This window comes from Oncorhynchus clarkii, chromosome 19, assembly GCF_045791955.1.
Source record: "Oncorhynchus clarkii lewisi isolate Uvic-CL-2024 chromosome 19, UVic_Ocla_1.0, whole genome shotgun sequence".
Taxonomy (NCBI): Eukaryota; Metazoa; Chordata; class Actinopteri; order Salmoniformes; family Salmonidae; genus Oncorhynchus; species Oncorhynchus clarkii.
Window position 1 is genome coordinate 19,518,467 of NC_092165.1, and position 26,513 is coordinate 19,544,979.

The following is a 26,513-nucleotide window of genomic DNA, read 5'->3' on the forward strand; positions in this document are numbered from 1 at the left end:
TAATTCAATATTTAAAAATATCTATATTTATCCCTGTTCCTCATTCTCTACGAAGTCGTTTCAATCACAAGTATCTCTCGAATAGGTGGTTGTGGCACCCTCAAAATGTCCTGTAGGCTGCAGTCACATTCTTTGACTTGACTCCCTCTAATTGCACTTACTTTGCACTTCCATTCCATTAAAACAACTTCCTGTTCTCATTTCTCTGTTTATTTAATTGAATTCAAGTTCCATTCCATTCAACTTATTCCCAAATGAATTGACACAAACAATCAAGTGTAACCCCAAAGGTGCATCTGATATGGCACATTATTCCCAATATATTGCACTACTTTTGACCAGAACCTAGGCCTGTCCCAAAATCCCCACTACTTGCTATGCCAAAACACAGTTTCATATTGGGACAGAGACTAAGTCTATTATATATTTTTAGGCCATTTAGCAGATGCGTTTATCCAAAGCTTACATTTTGTATGTATGGTCCCAGGAATTCAACCCACTATCCTAGCATTGCAAACGCCATGCTCTACCAACTGAGCTAAAGAGAGGACCACATTCTTCTTCATCTTATTCTCCTCTCTCTATTCCAGGACAAACGACTTTGGAGCTCGGCGCCACCTGGATCCATGGCGCTAACGGGAACCCGGTGTACCACCTGGCGGAGGACAACGGGCTGCTGGAGCACACCACGGACGGCGAGCACAGCGTGGGCCGTATCAGCCTGTACACCAAGAACGGCGTGGCCCACTACCAGACCAACAGCGGTACCAGGATCCCCAAGGACCTGGTCGAGGAGTTCAGTGACCTCTACAATGAGGTGAGGGTAGAGAGGTGTGTGTGTGTGTGTGTGTGTCCAGATTACCACTGATGTGTGCACATGAAGGGAGCCACCCATGACTGAATGTAGATACTGTACGTACACAGTGGCACATATGCTCAGGTGTGTGTGTATAATACAGGTGTGTGTGTGCGTGTGTGTAATACAGGTGCGAGTGTGTATAATACAGGTGCGAGTGTGTATAATACAGGTGCGTGTGTGTATAATACAGGTGCGTGTGTATAATACAGGTGCGTGTGTGTGTGTGTAATACAGGTGTGTGTGTGCGTGTGTGTAATACAGGTGCGAGTGTGTATAATACAGGTGCGAGTGTGTATAATACAGGTGCGAGTGTGTATAATACAGGTGCGTGTGTGTATAATACAGGTGCGTGTGTGTATAATACAGGTGCGAGTGTGTATAATACAGGTGCGAGTGTGTATAATACAGGTGCGTGTGTGTGTAATACAGGTGTGTGTGTGCGTGTGTGTAATACAGGTGTGAGTGTGTATAATACAGGTGCGAGTGTGTATAATACAGGTGCGAGTGTGTATAATACAGGTGCGTGTGTGTATAATACAGGTGCGTGTGTGTATAATACAGGTGCGTGTGTGTATAATACAGGTGCGTGTGTGTATAATACAGGTGCGCGTGTGTATAATACAGGTGCGTGTGTGTGTATAATACAGGTGCGTGTGTGTATAATACAGGTGCGTGTGTGTGTATAATACAGGTGTGTGTGTATAATACATGTGCGTGTGTGTGTATAATACATGTGCGTGTGTGTGTATAATACAGGTGTGCGTGTGTATAATACAGGTGCGTGTGTGTGTGTATAATACGTGTGTGTGTGTGTATAATACAGGTGCATGTGTGTCTAATACGTGTGTGTGTATGTATAATACAGGTGTGTGTGTGTGTGTGTGTGTGTATAATACAGGTGTGTGTATAATACAGGTGCGTGTGTGTGTGTAATACAGGTGTGTGTGTGTGTATAATACAGGTGCGTGTGTGTATAATACGTGTGTGTGTATGTATAATACAGGTGTGTGTGTGTGTGTGTGTGTATAATACAGGTGCGTGTGTGTATAATACGTGTGTGTGTGTGTGTGTGTATAATACAGGTGCGTGTGTATAATACAGGTGTGCAGGGAAACTCACCGTGGTCCAGTGAAGCGTGTCATTCCCTGTTCAGCTACCTCAGGGCGTTGTGTTAGTCACACAACATTGGCTTCCCCCCCCCACTACCATTCAGATCTGTGCAATTAGACACGGTGAAGAGCAAAGGGGGACGCTTTCGACACACTTCCCTTTGTCTGTGTTCCTGAGTAAATCTCGCAATAGTTCCGTTCCATAAGTGTTGCAAGCAAAGAAGTTGCCAATAAAGAACACATGCCAGTCAGTTCTTAAAGGATTCACATTGGGTGGGCCAGAAAGAGATGTAATCAAGCTTGTGGTGACGTCGGATGTTCAGGAACGCTTACGGAACTGGAACCATTTCAAGGCACTTGAACACAGAAGCACTTTCTCTATTCACCTTCACACAGCATTCTCCACAGCAGCACCCGTTCCTTTAAGAACACACTGTACGAACAGGAATAATACACGGTAGTAACGCAGAGTTTCTAAACCCAAAGGCGCAACGTTGCGAGACTTCCGAGAAGTTAATGAGAGAAGTGGGAAAATTCTTCCTTTTCAGCTGTTGATTTTCTTGAAATCTAAAAGCACGTCTTCGATTCGAGCCGATAAGTAACTGAACTTGTTATGACTACAACATGGTGAAAGTGTTCAAAATGACTTTGTGTCTAAGGAGTGCCTTTCGATTTAGACGGCCTGCGCATGCACAGTTCGGCGTGAGACGACCGCTATACCCGATAACGTGTTTCTGCGCATGAGCTTAGCTAGCCAACGTCTCTATGGCATCGCCAACAAGCGCGATTGAGGAGTCCTACTGGAAGCCGCTTCTACATATCTTCATACTAAAACCATCGTTGGTAATAATTAGGGAGCTGCAACATACAGTGTGATCAATGCTTTTCTCCTGATTGCTTGCGTGTCAGTCTGTATACCTCTGTGCTGCAGCAGCATCGACACAGCAGAGCATCGCTATGCATTAGGCTAACCCCCCCCCCCCCCCCCCCCGACGTGCATCCTTACAGTAGCAGGAAACGGTTATCCCCACCATGTATCATTACAACTGGAAATCAGCATAATTAACTAAGCTGTAGGATTAGCATAACAAGCCTGACTTGTTGTTTTGTTTCGCATGACGATGTGAGGTACGTAGACATCCTGTTGGTTTAGGTCTAGTGTTTCGTGACTGTGAGGCAACAGACAAGAAATAGCTGTACGTTTTATTTAGTCTTTGAAAAATGTGTTTCTTGAGGATCCCATTTCAACCGGAGGTTGTTTTATATTGTCAACAAAGGTGTGCTGCATCCTGGGTCGGGGTCATTAGGTCATGCAACAGAAAAGGTTTTCAAGTTTTGCAAAGGAATTTAAAAATGCACTTGTCGGGTAGTCCCTCCCCGTTTCAGACTGTTTTCTTCCGTTTTGGTGCCTGGTCAGGAGCCTGGTCTTTGTGTGTGAAACATTCCACCAGGGAGGTAAGACAAGATGATAAGGTTATGGAATCGAATATCATGTCATATTATCACATGACCTTTGTGGCTACAATGCAACTCAGTGCAGAAATGATAAACGTAAACGTTCTGATTCCATGGGAAAAGAATGTGAACTTCACTCTTGGACAGCTAAAACAGTCATTTGAACTGCTCTTGAACATTTTTCAAGTCATGCCCCCCTCTGTCCTTGCCTTTTCATATATAAGTCTAAATCAAATCAAATTGCATTGGTCACATACACATGGTTAGCAGATGTTATTGCGAGTATATCGAAATGCTTGTGCTTCTAGTACCGACAGTGCAGCAATATCTAACATGTAATCTAACAATTCCACAACTACCTAATACACACAAATACACACAAACTACCTAATACTACCTAATCACACAAAAAAACTACAAATCTTTACTGTAAGTAAAGGAATACATATATGGATGAGCAATGACAGAGCGGCATAGGCAAGATGCAATATATGGTATAAAATACATGATGCAAGATATGTAAACATTATTAAATTAAAGTGGCATTATTAAAGTGACTGGTGATCTATGTATTAAAGTAGCCAATGATTTCAAGTCTGTCTGTAGGCAGCAGCCTCTCTGTGTTAGTGATGGATGTTTAACAGTCTGATGGCCTTGAGATAGAAGCTGCTTTTCATTCTTTCGGTCCCAGTTTTGATGCACCTGTACTGATCTCGTCTTCTGGATGGTGGCGGGGTGAACAGGCAGTGGCTCGGGTGGTTGTTGTCCTTGATTATCATTTGGTCCTTCCTGTGACATTGGGTGCTGTAGGTGTCCTGTTAGTTTGCCCCCGGCGATGCATTGTGTAGACCGCACCACCCTCTGGAGAGCCTTGTGGTTGTGGGCGGTGCAGTTGCCGTACCAGGCGGCAGGATGCTTTCAATTGTGCATCTATAAAGGTTTGTGAGCGTTTTAGGTGACAACATTTCTTTAGCCTCCTGAGGTTGACGGCCCATCAGAAAGTCCAGGACCCAAATGCACAGGGTGGGGTTGAGATCCAGGGCCTCAAGCTTAATGATGAGCTTGAAAGGTACTATGGTGTTGAATGATGAGCTATAGTCAATGAATAGCATTCTTACAAAGGTATTCCTCTTGTCCAGATGGGATAGGGCAGTGTTATGGCAATTGCATTGTCTGTGGACCTTTTGGGGCGGTAAACAAATTGAAGTGGGTCTAGGGTGACAGGTAGGGTGGAGGTGATATGATCCTTGACTAGCCTGTCAAAGCACTTCATAATGATGGAAGTGAGTGCTAGTGGTAGTCATTTAGTTCAGTTACCTTTGCTTTCTTGGGTACAGGAACAATGGTGGCCATCTGGAAGCATGTGGGGACAGCAGACTGGGATAGGGAGAGATTGAATATGTCTGTAAACACAGCAGCCAGCTGGTCTGTGCATGCTCTGAGGACGCGGCTAGGGATGCCGTCTGGGCCGGCAGCCTTGCGAGGGTTAACACGTTTAAATGTCTTACTCACATTGGCCAAGGAGAAGGAGATCCCACGGGCTGCGTTGGTGGCACTGTATTATCCTCAAAGTGGGCAAAGAAGGTGTTTAGTTTGTCTGGAAGCAAGACGTCGGTGTCCGTGACGTGGCTGGTTTTCTTTTTGTAGTCCGTGATTGTCTGTAGACCCTGCCACATACGTCTCGCGTCTGAGCCGTTGAATTGCGACTCCACTTTGTCTCTATACTGATATTTCACTTGTTTTGATTGCCTTGCGGAGGGAATAACTACACTATTTGTATTTGGCCATAATCCCAGTCACCTTTCCATGGTTAAATGCGGTGGTTCGTGCTTTCAGTTTTGCGCAAACTATCCACGGTTTCTGGTTAAGGTAGGTTTTAATAGTCACAGTCGGTACAACATCTACTATGCACTTCCTTATAAACTCACTCACTGAATCAGCGTATACGTCAATATTATTATTTAAGGCTACCCGGAACATGTCCAAGTCCACATGATCAAAACAATCATGAAGCATGGATTCCGATTGGTCAGACCAGTGTTGAATAGTTCTTAACATGGGTACATCCTGTTTGAGTTTCTGTCTATAGGAAGGGAGGAGCAAAATGGAGTCGTGGTCAGATTTGCCAAAAGAAGGGCATGTGGAGGGCCTTGTATGCATTGCTGAAGTTAGCGTAGCAGTGATCCATAGTTTTGCCAGCATGCGTACTACAGTCAATATGCTGATATAATTTAGTAGCCTTGTTCTCAAATTTGCTTTGTAACAATCCCCAGCTACAATAAATGCAGCTTCGGGATATATGGTTCCCAGTTTGCAAAAAGTCCAGAGAAGTTCCTTGAGGGCCGTCGTTGTATCGGCTAGAGGGGGGATATAAACGGCTGTGACAATAACCGAGGAGTATTCTCTTGGGAGATAATATGGTCGGCATTTGATTGATGAATTCTAGGTCAGGTGAACAAAAGGACTTGAATTCCTGTATGTTTAGGGGGCTCCCGAGTGGTGCAGCGGTCTAAGGCACTGCATCTCAGTGCAAGAGGCATCGCTACAGTCCCTGGTTTGATTCCAGGCTGAGTCACATCCGGCTGTGATTGGGAGTCCCATAGGGCGGCGCACAATTGGCCCAACGTCGTCCGCGTTTGGCCTGGGTAGGCCGTCTTTGTCAATAAGAATTTGTTCTTAACTGACTTGCCTAGCTAAATAAAAAAATTCACCATGAGTCGTTAATCATGAAACATACAACCCCGCCCTTCTTCCCTGAGATATGTTTATTCCTGTTGGCGCGATGTACAAAGAATCCAGGTGGCTGTATCGACTCCGACAGCATATCACGAGAGAGTATGGTACAATACCTGATGTCTCTCTGGATAGCAACCCTTGCCCTAATTTCATCTACCTTGTTATCTAGAGACTGGACATTAGTGAGTAATATACTCTGAAGCGGTGGATGGTCTGCGCGCCTTCGAAGTTTGACCAGAAGACCGCTCCGTCTACCACTTCTCTGGCGGCATTGTTTTGGGTCAGCCTCTGGAATTAGGTCAAATGCCTTGGGTAGTTCGGACAAAGGATCCACTTCGGGAAAGTCATATTCCTGGTCGAAGTGCTGGTAAGTTGACGCTGCTCTAATATGTAATTGTTCAATAACACTTAAGATTTTCTGGGCAAACAATGTAAGAAATAATACATAAAAAAGCAATATACTGCGAAGTTTCCTAAGGACTAGAAGCGAGGCGCCCCTCTCTGTTGCCACCACTTTGTTTCCATATATCCACACTGTTTCATTTGGTGGTTGCTCGGACACCTGCTCAGTGCTCACCGTTCTAGTTTTTTTGTGCTTAGGCCTCGGCGGTGTACAGTATGTTCAGGCTGAGGCTCAGAATCAGAAGAATAATCATCAGAGATGTCATGATTCATTTCTTTCCACCATCTGAGTTGCCTAAGCACAAAAAAGCCTGAACGGTGCGCACTGAGCAGGTGTCCGAGCCTCCACCAAATGAAACGGTGAGACCGGAGAGAGGAAGGGACTGCACGGTTTGGATCGAACAAGCCGGTAATAATGCTACGGGACTATTATCAGCACAAAATTTAATCACTGAGAGAGCAGGCCCTCAAGCAAAAAACAACATCAGTAACGCGCTCACCAACTTTGTTGTTTATGTGACATGGACATGCTCCAACTGATGCAATTGCGTTAAGACACACCATGTAAGCAAGACCTGACAATAATTTACTATTTCTGACTATTGTCATATCGGCGCTTACTCATTATAATGCCATTTATTGCTTTTGTGCTGATTTTCACTATTTATCAAGCACACTTGGCGCTTATAAGGATGTTTAGGGTACACTCTTAGAAAAAAAGGTTCCAAAAGAGTTCTTCAGCTGTCCCCATAAGAGCACCCTTTTTGGTTCTACGGGCAACCCTTTTCCTCTGTGGAAACGGTTCTACATGGAACCCAAAAGGGTTCTACCTGGAACCAAAAAGGGTTCTTCAAAGGGTTATCATATGGGGACAGGTGAAAAATCATTTTAGGTTCTAGATAGCCACTATCTAAGTGTAAAGGGTGGGAGGGAGCCTAGCGGTTAATAGGTTGGGCCAGTAACTGAGAGGTTGCTGGTTCGAATCCCTGATGTGAAAAATCTGTCTGTGCCCTCGAGCTTGACACTTAACCCTAATTGCTCTGGACAAGAGTGTCTGCTAAATTTTTGTTTTGTTGTTATGAAAAGAAGCTGTTACCACGTTCCAACACATGCTTTCTGTTTCATAGTTAAAGTTAAGTATCCCAATGTTATTTAAACTTTTAACGTTTAAACGTTCACACCCCAACATGACACATGTATTTATACTTATCACGTTGCATAAGGAGGGGAGACATGTGCATGAATAAGTAATAGGGTTTTTAAATTCTCTACCCTAAAACAAAAGAGCGAGGTGTAAACCTCTAAATAATCATAAAAAAAACGAGCATAGGTGCTCACAAGACCAACGGTCCTAGGACAATGATTGACAAGGACAATGGGGAACAGGGCACATATATACACATACTAATCAGGGGGAATGGGAACCAGGTGTGCGTAATGAGACAGACAGTCCGGGTTTGGTGGTATTCATCCAGTTCGGTGACGCCTAGAAGGCCGCGACGTAGACCTCCTGAGCTGGTGAACGGAATGAGCAGCAATACCGGGAGGTATCCGTGACAGTACTGTATCAACCGTGACTTTGGGTCCTTGAAAGCGTCCTTGAAAAACATTTTTTTTTATTATTATTATTATTGCACACAATAATAATATGTGGTTACAACACACTCATAACTTGGCAGAATCACATCACCCGCACAGGCTACGGAATAGGTGGATGCCTTTGGCTTCAAGACATGGTATCACTCATGCCACAGGTTTTGGTGCTGTATCAACCAAAGATATTCTGTGGTAGCCTACCCCCATCACCCTCATACATGGGCAGAATACCCACAGCCTTTCGGCTACTTTGCGGTAGCCTACCATAGATCTTATTTCCCAGTGCCAGTGGTGTCTACCTGTTGTAACCCGGCACTCCCTAGGAATGGCCCCCGGGCGATCACCAGTCTCGTGACTGACTGACAGCTCAGCTCCAGTTCCCTCCTGCCTCTTTTTTTCAGCTCACTGTTTAACTTATTTAAATAAGACACCTTCACGGTTGCACTTTATTTTAGGGCTGCATCCCAAATGGCACCATATTGCCTATACTGCACTACTTTTGACCAGAGCCCTATGGGTCAAAAGTAGTGCACTAAATATGAAATAGGCTGCCATTTGGCATCATCCCAGGTATTTACTGAGAAATTACATGTGAAATGGTGCACGGTTTATTTTTAAAACGGGCACCAATTGGTACCAGGTCATTGCCAATTGTGTTGAATTGTTGGAACTAAGTACCAGAAGATATTCATTAAAAAAACAATTTCCTAGTCAATTCCATGTAAATACCAATGGATATAGTGCTACCCCCTTCACTGTGTGACCTCCTACACAATGATGCTCCCCCTATTGTGCAATGAGTGGGCAGTTCCTTCTAAAAGAGGTGTGTGCTTTGGATAAAGAAGTTCTGTCATGCATGTTGCTGTATATCCTGTACTGTAGAAGTCACGGACCTCGGAAGAAAGTGTTGATAAATTAAACGATCTGTTGGTGAATAATGTACTATGGTCCACCCTCCCATGTAGCCATGCCAAGGTGTTAAATGATGTTATAAATTCTCTCCTGGCGGCACCCTTTAAAGGGCAAATTTGGCATTCAAACAACGTGATCACAAAGAGATCACCTTACAGATTGCCCCTTTTTAAAGTTTTAGAAGCACCCCAGTAGATTCTGAATGTTCAGACTCCGTTATAGCCACAGTAGCAGGGACACTCTATGCTATTTTGGATTGCTTGGCTGTTGGATAAGGTAGTAGCAAAATACTGCCTGTCTATGAAACTCTGGGTTGTCCATTGTAGAACCAGAATGAAAACAGACTGGCACCCAGACAAACCCTGGCAACAAACCCTTTTGACCAGAGCCCTATTTGCCATGGTCACAAGTAGTGCCCTATAAAGGGAAAAGGGTGCCATTTGGGATGCAGTCCCTCAGCACATTCATTACTGCTTATACCATGACCATCAAACTCACATTTCTCCCCTCTTGCCATCCCCTCTACCCCTCTCCTCTTCTCCCCCCCTCTCCTCCCTAGGTGTACGAGCTGACTCAGGAGTTTTTCCAGAGTGGGAAGCCTGTGTGTGCTGAAAGCCAGAACAGCGTTGGGGTGTTCACGAGGGACGTGGTGCGCAAGAAGATCATGCTGGACCCCGACGACTCTGAGAGCACCAAGAGACTCAAGCTGTCCATGCTCCAGCAGTACCTCAAGGTGTGTGTTTGTGGAGGGTGGGTAGGGATGGGGGTGTGTGTATGTGAGGGGGGGGGGGGGGGGTCCTTGTAAGAGACAATAAAAGATGCTAGAGCTCTGGTTTATGGTTGGAATGCAGTGGTAAGCCTAGACAAACATGCAAATCCAATAAATTAGAGAAAATGATGGTTTCCTTCTCGGAATGTAGGTTTGCTCTGTGTTGCAAGAAAAACAGTTGTAAAAATCAGGCATGAAGGCATGACTTTTTTTTTTCCCATATTAAATCTACAGTGCTGTATTCTGAATCACTCATCTCTGCCGAGAATTGGTGCACCTCTAGCCTCTCTCACAGTTCTGATTCAAAACAGTTCTTTATACTCTGATCAATGGCTGAAGTAGCACATGTGATGCTCCTGCTATGTTTAGTCTCAAACAATATAAGAGTTTACGGCATGTTTTATGACTCAACTGAACAAGCAGGTCAGGAAATCAAGTGTAAAACTCTGACTTCCATCTCCAAATGCTAATGTTGGCATTGCTGTTAGCTATAGCTACATTATCTTGTTTATGTTAGCAATAGCTTAATTAGCTTGTTAATGTTATTGTTCTGTCGGTGATCCTTGCTCCTTGTAATTATACCCAATGACTCATTGGATTCAAATTAGTGTTGATCACTTAAAGGTCAGTTTGCTAATGAAATAGTAACACAGCGGACAACAAAATGGACGCCCTTTTTATTACACCTAGAGCAGGGGTGTCAAAGTCAAATGGACGGAGGGCCAAATAAAAAAATCAGCTACAAGACGAGGGCCGGACTGTTCGAATGTTCATTGAAAATTTTTTAAATGACGCATATAGTCTAGTGAACCTAATTGAACCTACTGAAAACCTAACAAATATATTACAATATGATCAGATAAATAAAGCAATATTTTCTTATGGCTCTGTCAGTAATCTTTAATTTTCAACAGACACAAAAGACAAATTTCCTTTATATAAATATCCCCATAACATGAACATTAAATGAAAGAAACCGGTATTCAAGGCACCATCAGTAGACTATATTTTCTATTTTAGCAAAAGTGGGCTAAATTTACTTCAAAGAAAAAACAATAATAGCAATTTTCTATCATCCACTCAACTGAAATATTTTTAAAATATAATTGGATTGAAATACAAAAAAATAAAGTGCAAAAATCTATTAATCAAAAACAACACTTTGTTTAAGGAGAAGTAACATGCAGTGAAAACAAATATTAAATTTTAACTTTTAAACTTGAACTGAGTAAAAACTCTAAATATGTGATTGCACAGTAATGTTCACTTGTTTGAGGTTGAGGGTGATACTTGGTGGTGTCCCATCTTTTCCACAAGTTCATCAATGTTCGGGGTAAGGCTCTGAGCTGAAGAAATCCTCAGAATTGAGTGGAGGTGTTCAGCAGTAAGTCGACTTCTGTGTGATGTTTTGTTCAGGTTCATCAAAGAAAACAGTTGTTCACACAGGTATGTGCTGCCAAACATAGACAACGTTTGAGCAGCCTGGATGCGCAGCTGGGGCATTGTGCCGGGGAGGAAACGGGCGAACTCCGCAGCACCCACTGCCGCATATTTTGCCCTCAGTGCATCATTGCATTGGAGGTCAATCAACTCCATTTGGAGGTTTGGTGGTGAGCTTTCCACGTCAACAGCAAATGGGTTACCGAGCAGTTCCAACCTGCTTTTTTGTGCTTCAAAGTCAGCAAATCGGCGTCGAAAGTCAGCGGCAAGCATACCTATTTTATCAGCCAACTGTGTGCTCGGGAACGCACTGGTAGAGAGCTTCTCTTTCATGGTCTGGCAGCTGGGAAAGTGGCTCAAATTTTCTTTCCGCATCTGCGTCTCCTACAGAGTCAGTTTGGTTTTAAATGCCTTCACTGTACTGTACATATCAGAGCATTCAGATGACTCGTAATGTCACACAGAAAAGCCATTTCACACAGAAACATTTCGTCTCGGAGTTGTGTTGTGTCTTTCCCTTTGCTGTCCAAGAACAGACAAATCTCCTCACGAAGCTCGAAACATCTTTGAAGCACCTTTCCCTGGCTTAGCCATCGCACCTCTGTGTGATAAGGCAAATCACCATGCTCCGTTTCTAACTCCGTCAGAAATGCCTTGAACTGGCGGTGATTCAAACCTTTGGCTCTGATAAAGTTAACTGTGCGCGTGATGATGCTCATTACATGCTCCATTTTCAAGGCTTTACCGCACAACGCTTCCTGGTGTATGATACAATGATAAGCTGTCAGCTCACCTGTCGCGTTTTCCTCTTGCATCTTTTCCCGTATCTTCGCCACCAGTCCGCTCCTGTGTCCACACATCGCAGGTGCTCCGTCGGTTGTCAAACCCACGAGTTTTTCCCAAGGCAGCTCCATCTCATTTACACATCTTGACACCTCTTCATACAAATCATGCCCCGTAGTTGTGCCATGCATAGGACGTAAAGCCAAAAACTCCTCTGTCACGCTTAGGTTGGAGTCCACTCCGCGGATGAAAATTGACAACTGGGCAATGTCAGAAATGTCGGTGCTCTCATCCACAGCCAAGGAATATGCAATAAAATCTTTTCCCTTTTTCACAAGCTGCTCTTTTAGATTGATGGACAACTGGTCTACTCTCTCGGCAATGGTGTTTCTGCTCAGACTCACATTTAAAAAGAGTTGCCTTTTATCTGGGCAAACTTCGTCACAAACTTTAATCATGCAGTTTTTGATGAAATCCCCCTCCGTAAATGGCCGGGCTGATTTAGCGATCTCTTCTGCCAAAATAAAACTGGCCTTGACAGTTGCGTCCGCGTGTGTGTCCGCGTGTTTCGTTTCATAATGTCGTCTCAGATTATACTCTTTCAGTACCGCCACACTTTCTCCACACAGAAGACACACAGGTTTTCCAGCTACCTTCGTGAACATATACTCCGACTCCCACCTTGTTTGAAACCCCCGGTTCTCAGTATCCACCTTCCGTTTTGCCATTTTTGATGGGTATCTGAAAGTTAATTTTACTGTGATGCTGACGACTGCTGTGCCAATAAATATTGAAATGAAGCAGCCTACTGCTCGGTGCGTCACCTTTGCATTGTGGGAAATGTAGTATTGGTGCGTGTAAAAGATCTGCGGGCTGCCGGCTTGCTGCGGGCCGGTTCTAATAATAAATCAAGATCATCCCAGGGGCCGTAAAAAACCTTCTTGCGGGCCGGATGTGGCCCGCGGGCCTTGACTCTGACATATGTGACCTAGAGCATACTGTGGTACAGCAGGGCATCCAACATTTACCTCAGGAAATGTAGCTATTGCAAGCCTTATTATGTTTGTATATTTATTCAATTAATTTCCTGGTCCGCCGATACTCAATTATTAGGGCTATATCCCAAATGGCACCATATTACTAATGTAGTGCACTAGCATTGACCAAAACCCTATGTACTATCTAGGGAATAATGTGCCACTTAAGATGCATCCCCTGATGTCAAAAGTTTCCTTTAGTGGCAGCCAAGGCCACGATTAAAACTTTTCCTCAGGGAAACGTTAGGCTCTATTGAGGCTACAGAGCCACCGATGCAGATAACATCCTTACTGTCGCTCTAGTTCGGTAAACAAGCTATTGGGTTCATAGACTTGAGCCATAAAACGATATCCCAACGAGAGTTTAATACATAATGGCCAATAAATAGGTCATTCAACTTGGACTAAGTAGCACTTTGATAGAGGAGGTTCATTTGGCCTCAATTCAATAAGGAGTTTTAGCCAATCAAAGAGTAATAGAAAAAAATACACTGCTTGAAAAAATAAAGGGAACTCTAAAATAACACATCCTAGATCTGAATGAATGAAATATTCTTATTAAATACTTTTTTCTTTACATAGTTGAATGTGCTGACAACAAAATCACACAAGAATTATCAATGGTAATCACATTTATCAACCCATGGAGGTCTGGATTTGGAGTCACACTCAAAATTAAAGTGGAAAACCACACTACAGGCTGATCCAACTTTGATGTAATGTCCTTAAAACAAGTCAAAATGAGGCTCAGTAGTGTGTGTGGTCTCCACGTGCCTGTATGACCTCCCTACAACGCCTGGGCATGCTCCTGATGAGGTGGCGGATGGTCTCCTGAGGGATCTCCTCCCAGACCTGGACTAAAGCATCCGCCAACTCCTGGACAGTCTGTGGATGGAGCGAGACATGATGTCCCAGATGTGCTCAATTGGATTCAGGTCTGGGGAACGGGCGGGCCAGTCCATAGCATCAATGCCTTCCTCTTGCAGGAACTGCTGACACACTCCAGCCACATGAGGTCTAGCATTGTCTTGCATTAGGAGAAACCCAGGGCCAACAGCACCAGCATATGGTCTCACAAGGGGTCTGAGGATCTCATCTCGGTACCTAATGGCAGTCAGGTTACTTCTGGCGAGCACATGGAGGGCTGTACGGCCCCCCAAAGAAATTTCACCCCACACCATGACTGACCCACCGCCAAACCGGTCATGCTGGAGGATGTTGCAGGCAGCAGAACGTTCTCCACGGCATCTCCAGACTGTCACGTCTGTCACGTGCTCAGTGTGAACCTGCTTTCATCTGTGAAGAGCACAGGGCGCCAGTGGCGAATTTGCCAATCTTGGTGTTCTCTGGCAAATGCCAAACGTCCTGCACGGTGTTGGGCTGTAAGCACAACCCCCACCTGTGGACGTCGGGCCCTCATACCACCCTCACGGAGTCTGTTTCTGACCGTTTGAGCAGACACATGCACATTTGTGGCCTGCTGGAGGTCATTTTGCAGGGCTCTGGCAGTGCTCCTCCTGCTCCTCCTTGCACAACGGCGGAGGTAGCGGTCCTGCTGCTGGGTTGTTGCCCTCCTACGGCCTCCTCCACGTCTCCTGATGTACTGGCCTGTCTCCTGGTAGAGCCTCCATGCTCTGGACACTACGCTGACAGACACAGCAAACCTTCTTGCCACAGCTCGCATTGATGTGACATCCTGGATGAGCTGCACTACCTGAGCCAATTGTGTGGGTGGTAGACTCCGTCTCATGCTACCACTAGCGTGAAAGCACCGCCAGCATTCAAAAGTGACCAGAACATCAGCCAGGAAGCATAGGAATGGAGAAGTGGTCTGTGGTTATCACCTGCAGAACCACTCGTTTATTGGGGGATGTCTTGCTAATTGCCTATAATTTCCACCTGTTGTCTATTCCATTTGCACAACAGCATGTGACATTTATTGTCAATCAGTGTTGCTTCCTAAGTGGAAAATTTGATTTCACAGAAGTGTGATTGACTTGGAGTTACATTGTGTTGTTTAAGTGTTCCCTTTATTTTTTTGAGCAGTGTATATATTTGAAACTAAGTAGATACACCAAGATGGAGGATATACATTTGACCAGAATTGAACCGACTTATTTGTCTGTGTTTCTATACGGTAAAAGCCAGTGTCTGGTTCCTCTTTTTAGGTTTCTTCCATCCAATGAGTTTTTCAACTGTTCTGCTGCTTGCTCTCTGGGCTTCTAGGATTGCATATTAAAAAGAGCTCAAATACATTTGACTGATTCACTGATTGATGAGTTGATTGATTGATGGAAAGAGGTGGAGAGTTGTGAGAGCAGCTGATAAAGGAGCTCAATTTGATCTGAGTCAAACTGACTGTTTGTTTGTATGTGTGTCGTTCCCAAGGTGGAGAGTTGTGAGAGCTCGTCCCCCAGCATGGATGAGGTCTCGCTGAGTGAGTTTGGCGAGTGGACGGAGATCCCCGGGGCCCACCACGTCATCCCGGGAGGCTTCATGAAGATCGTGGACCTCTTGGCGCAGGACATTCCGTCCCGCTTGATGCGCCTGGGGAAACCCGTCCGCTGTGTCCACTGGAACTACTCCGCCCAGCGACAGGAGGAGATCGCCCATGGCGACAACAACAATCGGCACGACGACGGCGACCATAACGACGACCGACGTTGCCATGGTGAGCCCAACCCCAATCCGGGTCACACGTACCCCATCAGCGTAGAGTGCGAGGACCTCGAGTCGCTCCCCGCCGACCACGTGATCGTAACCGCCTCTCTCGGCGTCCTCAAGAACCGCCATGAGGCGCTCTTCTCACCCTCGCTGCCCGAGGACAAAGTCCTCGCCATCGAGAAGCTCGGCATCAGCACCACTGACAAGATTTTCCTGGAGTTCGCCGATCCCTTCTGGAGCCCCGAGTGCAACAGCATCCAGTTTGTGTGGGAGGACGAGGCGCAGCTGGAGCAACCGGTCTACCCCGAGGAGCTGTGGTACCGTAAGATCTGCTCATTTGATGTGCTGTACCCGCCCGAGCGCTACGGCCATATGCTGAGTGGCTGGATCTGTGGCCAGGAGGCACTGCTCATGGAGCGCTGCGATGACGAGACGGTGGCTGAGACCTGCACCAAGCTGCTGCGACGCTTCACAGGTCAGTGTGCATGTCTGTGTGTTTGTCATTGTGACGTTGACATAGGTCAGTTGACATTTGTGTGTGTGTGTGTGTGTGTGTGTGTGTGTGATATGCAGTAACAATCAGAGTTTTCTGAATCGAACCCGCAGCTTTTGTACACGTCTTGCACTAACACTAGATTTCAGGTACTTAAAGGCCTTGTTGATGAATCAAATCATATGTTCTTGATGGAGTGAGGGACCACTGACCTAAATAACTCACTGAGATAGGCCATCATCAGCATTCCCTCACTGAGTATGAATCAAGCTCTGTGCTTCAACTCATCAGTATAGAGCAGGAATACTCTCACACACATCACGCACACTGTTACGAGCACACTGTGACCTTGAGGGCTGAATGGGTGCATCACTACTGTACTCCCAGTGAGTCACGGTGACGCACTGAAGAGCAATTCCACTTATTCAGCCTTAGTGGGCCTCTAGGTATACATTAGATACAGGAAATGACATCATCATGTGACATCATTCCTGAGCCTTGAGTTATGTCCTCTCCCAGAATGGGCTTTTGGGGGGATGATGCTGAATCAGTCACATAGATGTCTGGCAGAGTGGAGGTGTTGAATACATGTGCATCCCGTAACAACTGGTCCAGGGTCAGTTTTAGTCACTGTGCTCTTTATAGGTGGAATAAGGATCGGGATGAAGAAATGCTGATCCTACAAAAGTTGGTAGAGGAGTTGCCTGTGTGTTTGCATCCCAGACATACTTTATGAATGACCCAGTATTCTCACAGAAGAGATGAGTGAGTCAATGCCATAGCTGCTCGACTTTATCAAGTTGTTCATTTCTGTCTTTCACCCATGAGCAGCCCCCTTTTTACGAGTAATGATGACAAAAAGAAACACAGCAAATTGAAATTGGCTATAACTTTCGTCGAGACTAACCGGCCATTTTTAAAGAAAACCTGACAGAAAATCAATTGTCCGATTCGACGGGTCTCTCTACATGAGACGGGAATCATTGCTCTCTTACGTTAAGGCCATATTAAGTTTCTGCTCCCTGGAAAACACTGTAAATGATAGTGTAGACGAGACACACACACAGTCGTTCTTGGGATGCCCTACACCGGGAAGAAAATAATGACCATTGATAGAGATGAGCCCTCTGTATGTGGCTCTGTATAGCTTCAGTCTGTTTCATATTGACAGAGAAAATAGGTTAAGAGATATAAGAACGCTGTCCTGGTTTTAAATAGTTTAGATAAAGGTGTGTGTGTGTGTGTGTGTGTGTGTGTGGAATGAACATAAAATACAGAGTCCACTACTTTTGACCAGAGTCTGATGGGCCTTGCTCAAAAGTAATGCACTAGGGAATAGGTTGCCATTTGGGATGCATCCCATCTCATGGGTGGACAAAGCTCGGTATTACGGCAGACAGTAAGTGACAATTGTCCTCCTTCAAGGACTAAGTTATCCTCTGGTCAAGCCAGTTAGCTGACAAATAGGTCAGGTCTAAGCTTAGCATATGTCTCCGACCCTGTTACCATCACTTAATGATGACGTCAGAGGCTTTCCTGGACACACACAAACACATACACACCTCAATGCAGTTACTACTCCCTATACAGCCAAGCCAACGGACACAGTAAACCCCAAACCCCGCCTTCCGCTCTGAGCAATACTCGCTTCCTGCCCTCACTTTGTTTACTTCCATAGGAAGGACACACTCACGGGAACTCATTTACCCACACACTGACACACTCCCCTGATGTAGGTCAGTGCGGTTTAATCCCCCTACGAAGCACATTAATCACAAACAGACTAGAGTGTGTGTATGGCTTCTGAGAGGGACCATAGCTTATTAGTACCGATACAGGAGATTGGATTGGATGTGTTGGAGGATCACCTATGGGAGATTGGTAGAGGATCACTCACCATGCATCGCCATTACCTTGGGAAGTTTTCAATGGCTTATTTCCACCTGCGGAAGAGTTGTAAGAGAGGGTGTGTGTGTGTGTGTGTGTGAGAGAGCGTTGGTGTGTGTGGACCTTGATGTTTCCGTGTCCATCCAAAGGTTTTATATTGGACTGACCGTCCTCACCATCCACCTCACCGTTCCTTTCTCTCCCTCCTTCAGGGAACCCCAACATTCCGAAGCCGAGGCGGATCCTGCGCTCGTCGTGGGGCAGTAACCCTTACATCCGGGGCTCCTACTCCTTCACCCGGGTGGGCTCCAGTGGGGGTGACGTGGAGAAGCTAGCCATGCCCCTGCCTTACACCAAGAGCACCAAGGCTCCGGTAAGAACCGCATCTGGATCTGGATGCAGACTTGGGTTCAAATACTATTTAGGGTATTTCAATTATTTTTCAAGACATTTCAAAGTAAGTATTTTGGAATGCATCTGGAAGTACACTTGGAAAGTATTGGCTTGTATTTGAAAATACTAAACTCTGCAAAAAAAAAAGAAATGTCCCTTTTTCAGGACCCTGTCTTTCAAAGATGATTTGTAAAAATCCAAATAACCTAATTGTAAAGGGTTTAAACACGGTTTCCTATGCTTGTTCAATGACCCATAAACAATTAATGAACATTCTGTTCGTTCTGACACCAACAGCTTACAGACGGTAGGCAGTTAAGGTCACTGTTATGAAAACTTAGGACACTAAAGAGCCCTTTCTACTGACTCTGAAAAACACCAGAATAAAGATGCCCAGGGTCCCTGCTCATCTGCGTGAATGTGCCTTAGGCATGCTGCAAGGAGGCATGAGGACTGCCGATCTGGCCAGGGCAATAAATTGCAATGCCTGTACTGTGAGACGCCTAAGACAGCGCTACAGGGAGGCAGGACGGACAGCTGATCGTCCGCGCAGTGGCAGACCACGTGTGACAACACCTGCACGGGATCAGTACATCCGACCATCACACCTGCGGGACAGGTACAGGATGTCAACAACAACTGCCAGAGTTACACCAGGAACGCACAATCCCTCCATCGGTGCTGACTATTCGCAATAGGCTGAGAGATGCTGGACTGAGGGCTTGTAGGCCTGTTGTAAAGCAGGTCCTTACCAGACATCACTGGCAACAACGTCGCCTATGGGCACAAACCCACCGTCACTGGAACAGACAGGACTGGCAAAAGGTGTTCTTCACTGACGAGTCGCGGTTTTGTCTCACCAGGGGTGATGGCCGGATTTGCATTTATCATCGAAGGAATGAGCGTTACACCGAGGCATGTACATTGATTTGGAGGGCGCTTCATGGTCTAGGGCGGTGTGTCACAGCATCATCGGACTGAGCTTGTTGTCATTGCAGGCAATCTCAACGCTGTGCGTTACAGGGAAGACATCCTCCTCCCTCATGTGGTACCCTTCCTGCAGGCTCATCCTGACATGACCCTCCAGCATGACAATGCCACCAGCCATACTGCTCATTCTGTGCGTGACTTCCTGCAAGATAGGAATGTCAATGTTCTGCCATGGCCAGCGAAGAGCCCGGATCTCAATCCCATTGAGCACGTCTGGGACCTGTTGGATCGGAGGGTGAGGCCTAGGGCCACCCCCCCCCAGAAATGTCCGGGAACTTGCAGGCGCCTTGGTGGAAGAGTGGGGTAACATCTCACAGCAAGAACTGGCAAATCTGGTGCAGTCCACGAGGAGGAGACGCACTGCAGTACTTAGTATCTGGTGTGACCACCAGCTGCATTGACTGTTACTTTTGACCCCCCCTTTGTTCAGGGACACATTATTCCCTTTCTGTTAGTCACATGTCTGTGGAACTTGTTCAGTTTATGTTTCAGTTGTTGAATCTTATGTTCATACAAATATTTACACATGTTAAGTTTGCTGAAAATAAACGCAGTTGACAGTGAGAGGACGTTTCTTTAAATTTTAAATACTCCATGCATTTTAACCCAGGTCTGTTTGGTCCTAGGGCTATTTGAAAATGGTTTTGTATATTTTATAGGAAGTCGTTTGAAAATACTTCAAAATACTTACTTAGAAGAGGTTGATTTGGCCACATTATTTGGAAATACTCTAACAGAAAATAAGTATTTTAAATAACACATAGTTAAATATGTATGTATTTGAACCCAGACTGGATATAGTGTAATTAGTCGGGTTAATTAGGGCACACCGTAGCAAGACGTTTTAAAACTTTCATGGGTCTTTGGAGGCGTGACGCTTGTTTACAGCCACCAGAGGAACTCGTAGCATGTTGTCAAAGTGCCTGTGTCATCACTATGTCACCAAATAAGGCAGCAAGGGACATGACAGTCCGTGTTGGATCGATTATGAATCATGGGTCTTGGCCAGCAGCGTAGCCCCTGAAACTTGATGCATGTGTTCTTATCTTAGAGTGTGCGCGTGTCTACTGTGTGTGTGGCCACTTAAAGACTGCTAAATGAGCAGTGTGACCTTTGAGAAATCCACCCTACCGTCAAAAGAGCGACAGATCGTCACAAGCAGCCTTATTACATATAGACAGATACACTCTGTCTAGAGCCTAAAATAGCTCCCCGTGCCTGCGTCTAAATGGTTCACTATTCCCTATATAGTGCACTAATTTTGCCCAGGGGCCATGGAGCTCTAGCCAAAGGCAGTGTGCTATGTAGAGTATAGGGGGCCATTTGGGATGACAGCCCATGGCTCGGAGGCAGTAATGCCATATGTTGGGTCATGCCGACATTCACTGGTTTGTTTAGATCTTGTCTTTTTTTCTCTCCCGCTCCTCATCTCTATCTCTGCCCTCCTCTATCCACCTATCTCCTTCTCTATTATATTATTCTGTATATCATATCATATCTCTTCTCTATCCTCTCCTTTTTTCCAACCTCTCTCCTCACCCTTCCTTTCCTCTTTACCCTCTCAGCCTCTACAGGTGTTATTCGCTGGGGAAGCCACCCACCGGAAATACTATTCCACTACCCATGGTGCATTGCTGTCAGGACAGAGAGAGGCCACTCGTCTTACAGAGATGTACCAGGGCTTGCACAAAGAAACCATAAAGCCTAACATGTAAAAATGACAAATGAACCACTGACTAGTGATAAAAAATAAACAACTTGTTTTTATGCTTTCTATATTTTAAGTTTTTTAGATTAAGTTATACATGTAAAAGCATAATAGGGGCATTAACAATTATAACGATTAATACTGTTTTTACTGTATTGCGCGGTAGATTTTACCACTAATATGAGATGTACTGTAAAAAGGCAAAGGGTGCCGTCATCTCTGGTCCTTCATCAATCTGTACGTTTAAAAAAATGTCATTGATAAGTTAATGTTTATAATAACATGTCTATAATTGAACTGTTTTTTGTAAGTGCCTTCTGTATTTAATGTCATGTTATTGAAAAACAAACAAAAAATAATGGCAAGAATTAATAAACTTGTTTATTAATGTGAGAAATGGTCATGTTTAATTGTAAATGTAACACCATTTGAATGTGCACCAGAAGATGCCAGTCGAGGACAGACATTGGCATGCGTTGACACTATGTTCCTTAATCTCAACCAATCATAGACGAGGACACTGAAGCACACTGTGTAACTGTGCCAAGGTAGCAGGTGGCAATGGAGCCTCAGGCAAGTCTTCACACCTCTCAGATGTGTTATCATGTGTGTTTGTTCTTTCCTTGTGGGGGAAATGAAACAACGTGTTGTGGTGCGTGCTACATCAGGTACTTACAGTTGCAAAGAAATATTGGCTCAATTAGCAGAACTAGATTTGAGGGATGCAATGCAACACAATTGGTTCAGTTCCTTCCAACAGGACTGATCTGTGGCCATATGTATCGAGCGTCTCAGAACAGTTTAAAGTTTCAATGTCACATCCACAAGGACGGCGAAATGCCTTTCAAACTCAAAACCCAACAATACAATAATCATGTTTTACAAGAACAAAATTAAAGACATAAGTATAGTAGGCATTACTCAGCCAGTCAGTTAACATGCATTTTATTATTTACATTTATTTAACTAGGCAAGTCAGTTAAGAACAAATTCTTATTTTCAATGACGGCCTAGGAACAGTGGGTTCAGGGGCAGAACGACAGATGTGTACCTTGTCAGCTCGGAGATTTGAACTTGCAACGGGCTAACCACTAGGCTACCCTGCCGCCCCATAACAACAGAATGGAACAGCTACCGACGAGAGAAAAGACAGCCGATTTGCTACAGGAGTTGCAGCATCAGCTCTGGAAATACAGCGGGAGAGGGGAAAGGCAGTTTGTCAGTTCATTTACAGCAGTGCGTCCCCTGAACGATAACGAAGGGGTAGGTGAGAAGTCTGACCACAGAGACGGGGGTGAGAAGGTGATGAAGCGTACTTCATTAGCCTTAACCGGGGAAAAAACAACTGGCTATAGGAAAGTTTGAGGTGAGGGAGAAAGTGTGGTGTACCAGGACATCATCGCGTTAAGTAGCTTGCTAGCTGTTTCGAATGATCTGTTAGCTAGCCAGAGAAATGATGAGCGTTGGCCAACGTAATTGATCAAATAATTGAGTTTATGGTGTGAAAACTGGCTGGCTAATAAAGTCTAATGTTACAACAGATGTGCTAACGTTGGTAACCTAACCAATTCGCCTCGACTCCTTGCCGTTCCTCAAATTATAACGCGTTAGTTGCTTACTGGACCCTGGCAATCTGTGGAATGTTTACGAGTTATGGTTAGCTAACGAACAAACTGTTTTTCCTCTACAGTAATTTATGTGGTTAATTTTCAGAATGAGAGAATTAGGTGAAAATGAGGCGTTGCTTGTTATTAAACAGGTGTAGCTGAGGCAATAAAATAACACTGACACAGCCCTCTACCAAAACCTGCTGGCTTTCCTTCACTGCAGCCAACGTGAGTAAAACATTTAAACGTGTTAACCCTGCAAGGCTGCCGGCCCAGATGGCATCCCTAGCCGTGTCCTTAGAGCATGTGTTTACGGACATATTCAATCTCTCCCTATCCCAGTCTGCTTGTTCCCACATGCTTCAAGACGGCCACCGTTGTTCCTGTTCCCTAGAAAGCTAAGGTAACTGAGCTGAACGACTATTGCCCCATAGCACTCACTTCCGTCATCATGAAGTGCTTTGAGAGACTAGTCAAGGATCATATCACCTCCACCCTACCTGACACCATAGACCCACTACAATTTGCTTACCGCCCCAATAGGTCCACAGACGACGCAATCGCAATCACATTGCACACTGCCCTAACCCACCTGGACAAGAGGAATATCTATGTAAAAATGCTGTTTGACTACAGCTCAGCATTTAACACCATAGTACCCTCCAAATTCGTCAGTAAGCTCGAGACCCTGGGTCTCGACCCCACCCTGTGCAATTGGGTCCTGGACTTTCTGATGAGCCACCCCCAGGTGGTGAGGGGGGTGGCCATGCTCCAACTCAATCATTAAGGGTGCAGACGACACTACAGTGGTAGGCTTGATTACCAACAACGACGAGACGGCCTACAGGGAGGAGGTGAGGGCCCTCAGAGTGTGGTGTCAGGAAAATAACCTCACACTCAACGTCAAAAATACAAAGGAGATGATCGTGGACTTCAGGAAACAGCAGAGGGAGCACCCCCTTATCCACATCAACTGGACAGTAGTGGAGAAGGTGAAAAGTTTTAAGTTCCTCGGCGTACACATCACGGACAAACTGAAATAGTCCACCCACAGAGACAGCGTGGTGAAGAAGGCGCAGCAGCGCCTCTTCAACCTCAGGAGGCTGAAGAAATTTGGCTTGTCACCAAAAACACTCACAAACTTTTACAGATGCACAATCGAGAGCTGTATCACCGCCTGGTACGGCAACTGCTCCGCCCACAACCGTAATGCTCTCCAGAGGGTAGTGAGGTCTGCACAACACATCACCAGGGGAAAACTACCTGCCCTCCAGGACACCTACAGCACCCGATTTCACAGGAAGGCCAAAAAGATCATCAAGGACAACAACCACCCGAGCAACTGCCTGTTCACCCCGCTATCATCCAGAAGGCGAGGTCAGTACAGGTGCATCAAAGCTGGGACCGAGAGACTGAAAAACAACTTATATCTTTTAATAATTTAAAATTGGATGTAATACATTTTTCACTAGTCACTTTAAACAATGCCACTTTATATAATGTTTACATACCCTACATTACTCATCTCATATGTATATACTGTACTCTATACCATCTACTGCATCTTGCCTATGCCGTTCGGCCATTGCTTATTCATTAGTCCATATGTACATATTCTTATTCATTCCTTTCCACTTGTGTGTATAAGGTAATTGTTGTGAAATTGTTAGATTACTTGTTAGATATTACTGCACGGTCGGAACTAGAAGCACAATTATTTTGCTACACTCGCATTAACATCTGCTAACCATGTGTATGTGACCAATACAATTTGATTTGATTTGATTTGAGCTGGGCCTGGCTTAAGCTGGATGCCACTATAGAGGTGAAAGGAACGCCACACACTTTCCCTCTTTCTCACTTTTTCAATACATTGCATAAAAAGGGGTATGCCAGGTGTACTCTCTGCCTGAAAGAGATCAATTATGCCAAGAAAGGGTATCATGCTCTGCTGGCACGTTGTAGAGTAGATTTCCACAGACAGAAAGTGTACAATGTAATGATGTGCAGTGTATCCCAAAGATATTGCTTTGTTGTGTGAACTTGACAGTAACATTTGTGTGTGAGTGAGGGGGGATTGATACATTTTGTACTCGGTGAACGTTATTTTTGCACACATGTAGCCTTGTGCACTTGATCAATGTCTATAGTGGCCACTATAATAGATCAAAAATAGAATGCTTGTTTGTTTCATTCTATTTCTACTTTAAGATGTTTTTTCCCCCCAAGTGTAATATTTAGATGTGTGTGGTCACAAGCTTTCTATTATAAAGGCTATCATGGATAACTGCAATATTAGTGTATTGTTCTTTCTCATTTGTAGTGAAGTCTAGGCAACAAATAACATTGGATTGCTTTCTTGACATTATTTTAGCTGTGAGTTAGGTTCACATGAACCACTTTTCATTTTACACACAGAGACTGATCATGTACAGTTCCATGCGAAAGTATTCACCCCCCTTGGCATTTTTGTTATTTGTTTTTTTGGGGGGGTTGTATCATTTGATTTAAACAACATGCCAACCACTTTGAAGATCAAAATATATTTTTATTGTGAAACAAAAAAATACTATTCACCCCCCATAATTAAATACTTTGTAGAGCCCTCTTTTGCAGCAATTACAGCTGCAAGTCTGTTGGGGTATGTTTCTATAAACTTGGCACATCAGCCACTGGGATTTTTGCCCATTCTTCAAGGCAAAACTGCTCCAGCTCCTCCAAGTAGCATGGGTTCTGCTGGTGTACAGCAATCTTTAAGTCGTACCACAGATTCTCAATTGATTTGAGGTCTGGGCTTTGACTAGGCCATTCCAAGACATTTAAATGTTTTCCCTTAAACCACTCGAGTGTTGCTTTAGCAGTATGCTTAGGGTCATTGTCATGCTGGAAGGTGAACCTCCGCCCCAGTCTCAAATCTCTTTCCCTTAATAATATGCCTGTATTTAGTGCCATCCATCATTCCTTCAATTCTGACCAGTTTCCCGGTCCCTGCCGATGAAAAACATCCCCACAACATGATGCTGCCACCACCATGCTTCACTGTGGTGATGAGGTTCTCTGGGTGATGAGAGGTGTTGGGTTTGTGCCAGACATAGCGTTTTCCTTGATGGCCAAAAAGCTTCATTTTAGTCTCATCTTACCAGAGTACCTTCTTCCACATGTTTGGGGAGTCTCCCACATGCCTTTTAGCAAACACAAAACATGTTTGTTTCTTTCTTTCTTTAAGCAATGGCTTTTTTTCTGTCCACTCTTCCGTAAAGGCCAGCTCTGTGGAATGTACAGGTCCTATGGACAGATACTCCAATCTCTGCTGTGGAGCTTTGCAGCTCCTTCAGGGTTATCCTTGGTCTCTTTGTTGCCTCTCTGATTAATGCCCTCCTTGCCTGGTCCGTGGGTTTTGGTGGGCGGCCCTCTCTTGGCAGGTTTGTTGTGGTGCCATATTCTTTAAATTTTTTAATAATGGATTTAACGGTGCTCCGTGGGATGTTCAAAGTTTAAAAAAAGAACTCAACCCTGATCTGTACTTCTCCACATCTTTGTCCCTGACCTGTTTGGAGAGCTCCTTGGTCTTCATGGTGCCCCTTGCTTAGTGGTGTTACAGACTCTGGGGCCTTTCAGAAAAGGTGTATATATACTGAGCTCATGTGACAGATCATGTGACACTTAGATTGCA

The 26,513-nt window shown here is 44.8% G+C and overlaps 1 protein-coding gene across 1 annotated transcript in view; it reads left to right on the forward strand.

The window, feature by feature from the left end:
- The window catches only part of LOC139374909 (spermine oxidase-like), a 30,544-nt gene extending 8,914 nt beyond the window's left edge, over positions 1-21,630 (forward strand). Inside the window, exons 3-7 of the mRNA XM_071116128.1 lie at positions 591-817; positions 9,629-9,802; positions 15,487-16,237; positions 18,355-18,515; positions 21,091-21,630. Of these exons, the coding sequence (XP_070972229.1) occupies positions 591-817; positions 9,629-9,802; positions 15,487-16,237; positions 18,355-18,515; positions 21,091-21,240 (1,463 nt within the window). The 3' untranslated portion in view covers positions 21,241-21,630. The remainder of the gene's footprint in view (positions 1-590; positions 818-9,628; positions 9,803-15,486; positions 16,238-18,354; positions 18,516-21,090) is intronic.
- The last annotated feature ends 4,883 nt before the right edge of the window (positions 21,631-26,513 follow it).